General features: G+C 31.8%; 1 protein-coding gene across 1 annotated transcript; it reads left to right on the top strand.

Moving 5' to 3' along the window:
* The first annotated feature begins 495 nt into the window (after positions 1–495).
* Positions 496–3,117, top strand: LOC143905537 (uncharacterized). Its single transcript, XM_077420998.1, has 4 exons — positions 496–682; positions 982–1,251; positions 1,348–1,590; positions 1,685–3,117. The coding sequence occupies exons 1-4, from the start codon at positions 615–617 to the stop codon at positions 1,968–1,970; spliced, it is 867 nt and encodes a 288-aa protein (XP_077277124.1). The 5' UTR covers positions 496–614; the 3' UTR covers positions 1,971–3,117.
* Positions 3,118–8,959: the final 5,842 nt, after the last annotated feature.

Below are 8,959 nucleotides of genomic sequence, written 5' to 3'. Positions count from 1 at the left end.
ACGTATTATTACACCTGGACACCGAAAACTACGAAGCGCATGAGACACGTAGACATTGAATTCAACGTATTCTTACACCTGGACACTGAAAACTATGAAGCGCACTATGTGGACTTCGTCATCGGCAACCTGGGACACGTAGACATCGAATTCAACGTGTTATTACACCTGGACACCGAAAACTATGAAGCGCACTATGTGGACCTCGTCATCGGCAACCTGAGACACGTAGACATTGAATTCAACGTATTCTTACACCTGGACACCGAAAACTATGAAGCGCACTATGTGGACTTCGTCATCGGCAACCTGGAACACTTAGACATCGCATTCAACGTATTATTACACCTGGACACCATCGACATAATGGACTGAGCGTTGCGATGGGTAAACGCGCGCCCGCTGTAGAAAGAGAGGTACTACATAGGAGGCCCTATGTTTGTCTCTTTTGCTAGCATCTCATTGGTGATTTTGTCCCTCTCCAGAATTCTCGCAATAACGTGCGTTGCATTCGGGCACCTCAGTAACTTGTGGTAACTCGTTCTGGAATTGTGTCGTTGTTGAAGTGCTTTCATCGAAATAATCCCATACTTGATCACATATATTTAAAGACAATGGTTTTGAGATGTTTTTTGTGTAAAACTACTTATAACAAGAATGAAAAGGATGTACAAATGCATAAGTAAGTATATTTTATCTTGTATAGAACATTGTTATAACATACTTTTTTAACATACTTTATTATAAAGCTATAATTATATATATATAATGTGCATATTTTTTAATTAAATAAATAACTATGTATTATACATATGATAAACTAAACGTGCAATAGTATTTAATATAAATTATAAAAAGTGAGGTTAGAATATAGTTGTGGTTTATACACAAAGAACATTTAGAACATTAATAAATATATTATAACAATTATAACATTAAATTATACGAAATAATAAGTAATACATTCATTACCATTTTCAGAGTTCCACGAAAAGAACACATAATGAAATTATGGCTATCTGTATTAAATATGGAACAAATAAATCTAAATGCAAGACTTTGTTCAAAACACTTCACAAGAGATGATTTTATGACAAGTGTAGTTGCAGAAAGAAAATATTTGAAATCTGATGCAATCCCATCAATGAATCTACAGAATGAGGATGAGAAAGATACTGGTTGTAATAGTAATAAGGAAGAGAGCATACAGGACACACAACACTGCAACATGAAACGTATACCTTTGAAAAGGTAATATATTAGTTTACAAATAAGACATTGAATAATAAATATTGTTTACATATTATTTTCATGTTTAAGTTTATGTGTTAATTGTATATGTTATAGATCCTTATCAATGGAACAGTCAGCCGAAGAAGAAGTGCCTCTAAAAATTATAAGAACAATGAACGATATAGACATGAAAAAAGTTTCACAATCACCGTTAGAAAGAAAATATTTGAAACCTGATGCAATCCCATCAATGAATTTACAGAATGAGGATGAGAAAGATACTGGTTGTAATAGTAATAAGGAAGAGAGCATACAGAACACACAACATTGCAACATGAAACGTACACCTTTGAAAAGGTAATATTAGTTTACAAATAAGACATTGAATAATAAATACTGTTTACATATTATTTTCATGTTTAAGTTTATATGTTAATTGTATATGTTATAGATCTTTATCAATGGAACAGTCAGCCGAAGAAGAAGTGCCTCTAAAAAATATAAGAAGGATTAATGATATAGACATCAAAAAGGTTTCACAATCACCGTTAGAAGCAGAAGCATGTTTAGAAGTACTGATTGAAGAAGTACATGAAAAACGGAAGGAAGTGAAACATTTAAGAAATAAAGTTGGCAAACTGCAGAAAACAGTAAAGGATTTACGCTCATTGATGAAGACTTTAAAAGATAATAAGTTAATAACAAGTACAGCTAGAAATACATTAAAAGTAAGTTAAAAGTTTCAAATAGGGTAACTCCGGTATTTACGCCGCGCAGGGTTTCACACCGCAGATATCAGAAAAAATAGAAGGAATAAAGAAGCGCGATTTTGTGTCACATAAAATGATTACTGTAGGGAATGTAAAAGGTTTAATGGTTATTTCATGATTTTATGATACATAAGTCTAGAGGGATATTAAATGACGGAATACAGCAAAATACAAGTGCATAGCTCTTGTATTTTTTGTTTAACTTAATATCTTGTATATCCCTCCTGTGTTTAAGATATACCGGAGTTACTCTATAAATCATACATATATATTAGTATATATTTTACTACGTTACAACGTTAATTATATATCAATCTATAGTATGGACTGCGCGACGCAAGTCGAAAGTGTGTATCAATGTGCAAGGACGGCAGGCCATTGCTGCCATTATCTGTTTCATTCTATACAACACTGTAATACTGGTCGAAAAGAGACAGAGATTGGCCGCACACGCGCTCTATCTCACTCATATTTTAGGATGTGTTTCGTATACGAGTAAAGTAGGGATTGCGCAGTCCATACTATAGATCGATGGTTAATTACAATATATACCTATAGCAAACATACACTTTTAAGAGACAGTTGTATTTTGTCATAATTATTGTAAATTCAACGTATATTTATTATACTGTTGGAAAAATTTGTGTTAAATATAACATAAATTACATGTCCAAAACGGTCCACTCAAATTTTTGTGTCAGTTTAACATAATGGATGTTTTATAATTAAATGGTAACATCGATACTATATTAAAATAATATTTTAACAGGAAGAAAATGTTATTCTGATTGTAATTTGAGGTTAATTATGTGTACAATTAACATAATTTTTATGTTAAAGTTAAGATTGTAAGATAAAATCAACATTCTTCTTCTGCAAATTTTTATTCTTACTTCTGTTATAAAGTAAAATCAACACTCTTTTTCTATAAATTTTAACACATTTAATAAATACGTTTAAATTGTGTTACTTTAATATAATTTTTAAATTATTTTAATAATTTTACATTTTAAATTTGTAAAGTTCAATTAACATAGAAAGCATATGTTAAATCTACACACGTATGTGTTGATTATTTTACACAAAAATTTTAACAAGGACCTTTTTTAACAAAACTACAAAAATTTTCCAACGGTGTACGTATCAAAATTTCTTATTTTCTTTCAGTCGATAGAATCTCCAGCACTTGTAGCAGTAGTACAAAAAGTACTTTCAGGCAAACATAGATTTAATGCTTTTCCTTCAGAATTAAAAACCTTCGCAACTACATTACACTTTTACTCTCCTAAAGCTTATGACTTTGTCCGGAGAATATTTATAAATATTTTACCACATCCTTCGACAATTCGGAAATGGTACTATTCCATTGACGGATCACCTGGAATTTCACAACCTGCACTAGATTGTTTAACAAAAAAAGCACACGAAGCTAATGAAAAGAAACGCACTATTCTTTGCGGTTTGCAAATTGATGATATATCTATTAGAAAACAACTTCACTTTAATGGAAAAGAATACATAGATTTTATCAACTTTGGGACAAAAATAGATAACGATGAAGTACCCTTAGCTAAGGAAGCAGTTGTCATCATGGCAGTAACTATTAATGAACATTGGAAAATACCAGTTGCATATTATTTCATTGATGCGTTGACCGCAAAGGATCGTGCAAATATTATTACAAATGTTTTAAAAAGTATCCATGAAACAGGTATTGACATCATTTCATTAACATTTGACGGTCCACAATATAATTTTACTATGGCAAATATATTAGGTGCAAATTTACAAGTTGATAAAGAGTTACAAGTATTCTTTCCGCATCCTATTACAAAAAAACCAGTATATGTCATATTAGACGCGTGTCATATGATTAAGTTAGTTAGAAACTGTTTTGCTGAATACAAAGTTCTTCAAAATAAGAACAATGAAGAAATACGATATGACTTTGTGGAAAAGTTAATACACATACAAGAAAAATATGGGCTACATTTAAATACCAAAGTTAGACTTCGACACTTAAATTGGCGGAACGAAAAAATGAAAGTCTGTCTCGCGGTCCAAATTCTCAGTTATAGTGTAGCAATGGGATTACGGTACCTCCGAGAAATTATTAAATTTCCAGAATTCGCAAATAGTAAGGCAACAGAAGAGTTCTGCTTAATGTTTAATGATATTTTTGATCTATTAAATTCTCGAAATAAGTTTTGTACTACTCCGTCTAGACGACCTATTACTACGGAAAATTTAATAGAAATTGAACAAAGAATTAATTGTTTCATAGATTATATATCTTCTTTGAAATATCAAGAAACTTCAATTTTACATTCAAAACGTAAAACTGGGTTTTTTGGATTAATTGTTACTTTAAATAGTGTCCTAGAATTATATAAGAATTGGATACAACCAAATAGTAATATGTCGTATCTTTTAACATATAAATTGTCACAGGACCACTTAGAATTATTTTTTTCTGCAGTACGAAATCATTGTGGTCACAATAATAATCCAACTTGTATGCAATTCATGACAGTATTTAGAAAATTGCTAACTCACGCACAAGTTGGCGGTTCGAAATATGCGAATAGCGTTGCTCAAGACGATACTATCTTTTTAAACGTTACTTCCACTAATATACATAGAGGTATCGGTGATATTTGTACGACTGAGGAAAATTACACTAAAGATAACAGTATTGATAATGACAGTATTAATAATGACCACAGTTATTACACGCACGCTCTATTTGAAATAATAAATAAGGATTATATTGACGACGTACTTGGCTACATAGCAGGATTTATAGTACGTAAAATATCAAAAAACATATCGTGCAATGTATGTTTAACTCTCCTACACAGTGACACACCGTATTCAGAATTACAACGTTTAAAATCAAGAGGTGGTTTAATTAATGCGTCTGCTGATGTAATATATCTGTGTAAATTGGGTGAAATTACTGTTAGGGAAAATAATATTTTTTCTCAACACAAAAATCTTTTACAATATATCATAATGAAAACTTTACGAAAAGTAACAAGTGTTATTTTTTATCATAAGGATCATTGCTTTGAACAAAATTATTTAAACGATCATCGATTTCAATTAATAAAATTAGTCCTTGTTAATTTTTTAAAAATCAGATTGCATTACGCAGCCAAAACAAAATTTGCAGTTGTAACAAGAATTAGAAAAAAAATTAACAAAAACAATTTTATTTATGCACCAATAAATATAATTGTTTGTAACTGTGTATAACTGTGGTCATTTTTAAATATATTTTATTATAACGTTGTATAACATTGTAATTGTATAAGAATTAGAAATCTATTGCAATAAAAATATTAAAAAAATTTATTTTATGCACTAGATATAAAAACACAACACTGTACGTAACATTATGTATTATGTTATATATTATAATGTTATAATATTGTAATGTATCTTTTAGATGTACAGTGTAATAAATAAGATATTATATACATCAAACATTTGTTAATTTCTTTATTTATTACCTACACCTCTAGTACAGTACTAACAATATAAATTATAATAAGATTTATATATATATTGCGTATATTACAATAAGCTATTAAAAGTACTTCATATATGAATCTATATATATATATATATATATATATAATTATATATATATATACTATATATATATATATAATATATAATAAATAATTAAATATATAAATAAGTAATAGAATACTAATTGTAAGTAAAAATATAAATATAATATAAATAATTAATATATATTTATATAATATAATATAATAATATATAATATTTATATATTGCGCTTTATGTAAATATATTAAACAAATATTTTAAAAATAAAGCAGCGGAAAAAAATGTTAACTATTTTATACAAAAGTTGTGCGCAGGGTCTGCAATTTTATTTCGACGCCCCTGCAAGAAGAGAGACAAACATAGGCCTCCCATATAGTACCTCTCTTTCTACAGCGGGCGCGCGTTTACCCATCGCAACGCTCAGGGTGCCATTACATGGAGCGCGGAAACGCGGAAACGCGGAAGCGCGGAAGAAAAATTTACTAGATTTCCGTCGATCCGTTCCGTCTGTTTTGAATGCCTATATATTACATGGAGCATATTTTGAGCGGAAAAGCGGAACGGAGAATTATAAAATATTAATTTTTAACGGTATTATTGATTAAAAGGCTTTGTATTCAATAGATAAGCTGAAAAGATAAGCATATTAATAAAAATTGCAATGAATTAAGTGAACACAATTTTAAGAAATGAATACAAATGTCTATTTGTCACTATACTGTTCCGCTTTTCCGCGCAAATTGTGCTCCATGTAATATAAGGAGAAACAAACTCGCGGAACGAACGCGTCAAAATCCGTTGTCAACGCGGATACAGTATACTCCATCAAATTTCGGAGCTGTTTAATCACATTGAAAAAAAAGCTTTTACACATACTCTTCGATTACTTTATTATTTAATAAAAGTGGCAGTATAATATTATAGATCCAAACATCATGTTGATGGTTATTATGAAGTATATCTTATATGCAAGCCAGGGTACATACATAGGCTGCGTTAAGTACTGGCAGTGAATATCGAAACGCAGCCATACATACATACACGATAATAGCGGATTCCGCTTTTCCGTTCAAACGTGCGGGACTCAACTCGCGGAAACGCGGAATCTAGTTACTATTCTGTTCCGCGCTTCCGCGCTCTCCCTGAGGGTGCCATTACATGGAGCGCGGAAACGCGGAAACGCGGAAGCGCGGAACAGAATAGTAACTAGATTCCGCGTTTCCGCGAGTTGAGTCCCGCACGTTTGAACGGAAAAGCGGAATCCGCTATTATCGTGTATGTATGTATGGCTGCGTTTCGATATTCACTGCCAGTACTTAACGCAGCCTATGTATGTACCCTGGCTTGCATATAAGATATACTTCATAATAACCATCAACATGATGTTTGGATCTATAATATTATACTGCCACTTTTATTAAATAATAAAGTAATCGAAGAGTATGTGTAAAAGCTTTTTTTTTCAATGTGATTAAACAGCTCCGAAATTTGATGGAGTATACTGTATCCGCGTTGACAACGGATTTTGACGCGTTCGTTCCGCGAGTTTGTTTCTCCTTATATTACATGGAGCACAATTTGCGCGGAAAAGCGGAACAGTATAGTGACAAATAGACATTTGTATTCATTTCTTAAAATTGTGTTCACTTAATTCATTGCAATTTTTATTAATATGCTTATCTTTTCAGCTTATCTATTGAATACAAGCATTTTAATCAATAAATACCGTTAAAAATTAATATTTTATAATTCTCCGTTCCGCTTTTCCGCTCAAAATATGCTCCATGTAATATTAAGGCATTCAAAACAGACGGAACGGATCGACGGAAATCTAGTAAATTTTGTCTTCCGCGCTTCCGCGTTTCCGCGTTTCCGCGTTTCCGCGCTCCATGTAATGGCACCCTCTCAGTCCATTCTATATGTCGATGCTGGACACCGAAAACTATGAAGCGCACTATCTGGACCTCGTCATCGGCAACCTGGGATACCTAGACATCGAATTCAAGCTTAATTCATAAGAATCGACTTAAAAATTCCCTAGCGGCATTTTCTGCCAAGCGTAGAGAATCTTCTTTTCCGTTAACTCAATATATATTATTTATATATATACCTAATTTACCTAAATAGAAATCTTCCTTCTGACCGATAAGTCTATCGACCTAATTTCGAAATACGCGCGCGATATCGAAACTGGCGATACCTGCGCCGCCAGCGTCGAAAAAGTGAAAGTGACGTTTCTGATTATGACGTCATCATATCAGACGTCGGCGTTAGAAGTAGAAGTATCTTAATAAAAAATTTTCACATTTGGACTTTGCGTCGCAATATCTCCGCTCGTAGGGCACGTAGCGGAATATTATGAGAGAAACCCCCCCCCCCCTAATTGGACCCCAAGCTATCGATCAAGCCTACTTAGAACTTGATCCGTTCACTCGTTATCGAGATCTCAACATCTCGGGTACTCGCAACCCGTCGCGTCGCGTAAAAGAGTCACGGTCGGTCTCGCTCCGCGTGTACTTGGCGCGAGACACTACCGTGTCTCTTGATACGTGTGTATCGTACATATGATCTGAGACATTTCTTATCGAGACAGTATCACGGATACCGTCTATTAATACATATTTCTGTGTGTGTAGCCCACTTTAATGCATCAATCTAGTTTTATTGTCATGACGAAAAGATGAATAATAAAAGTTATTTACATGATCTGAATGCATTTATCTTTATTATTTTAAACAGTTTCTTGCAGAAAGAAATAATAATAATTATAATGTACTTACTAGGCATCTTTGTTTTAAAATACTTTTTCATTGTTTGAATGCTATATTGTTAAATAAGGATAATATTCGAATAAAATGCGTTTTAAATTGTGATTATGTTCTTAACTTTTTTCTCATTTATTTTCTTCAAAAATAACTCTTATAAATTAATTTTAAGCATATAAAATACATTGATCAACAGATAAAAATTTCTAGATGTCGGAATACTGCTTATCTTATTAAATTAATAATTTTTCGATTAGAGATAGCTAGAAAAGGAAATCTTTGGCTCTAATTGAAATTTATTTTCAATAAACTTTATCAATATCGCGCAAAATTGATAAGAATTCGCAATCTGATTAAATACAACAACAACAACAACAATCTTTATTAACGGGACAAATTTTTTCCCTTTAACATTTACAAAAGAAGGACTAAGAGCGGTTATACCAAGTCACAAGACTCTGGACGAGACTGACGAGTTAATAATTTGTAATTGCAAGAGTAGGCAAGTTTTATCAATGTCTAATTTCAAATTATAATAAAAAAAATTTATTTACAAGAATTTGTGAACTATACAAAACGCGGATATGAACTTATGAACCATACATTAACAGT

This window comes from Temnothorax americanus, unplaced genomic scaffold (genome assembly GCF_048541705.1).
Source record: "Temnothorax americanus isolate GAGA-0224 unplaced genomic scaffold, ASM4854170v1 Scaffold63, whole genome shotgun sequence".
NCBI classification, from domain to species: domain Eukaryota; kingdom Metazoa; phylum Arthropoda; class Insecta; order Hymenoptera; family Formicidae; genus Temnothorax; species Temnothorax americanus.
Note: the sequence above shows the minus strand (reverse complement) of the source record. Positions and strands in the feature narration are given on the sequence as shown.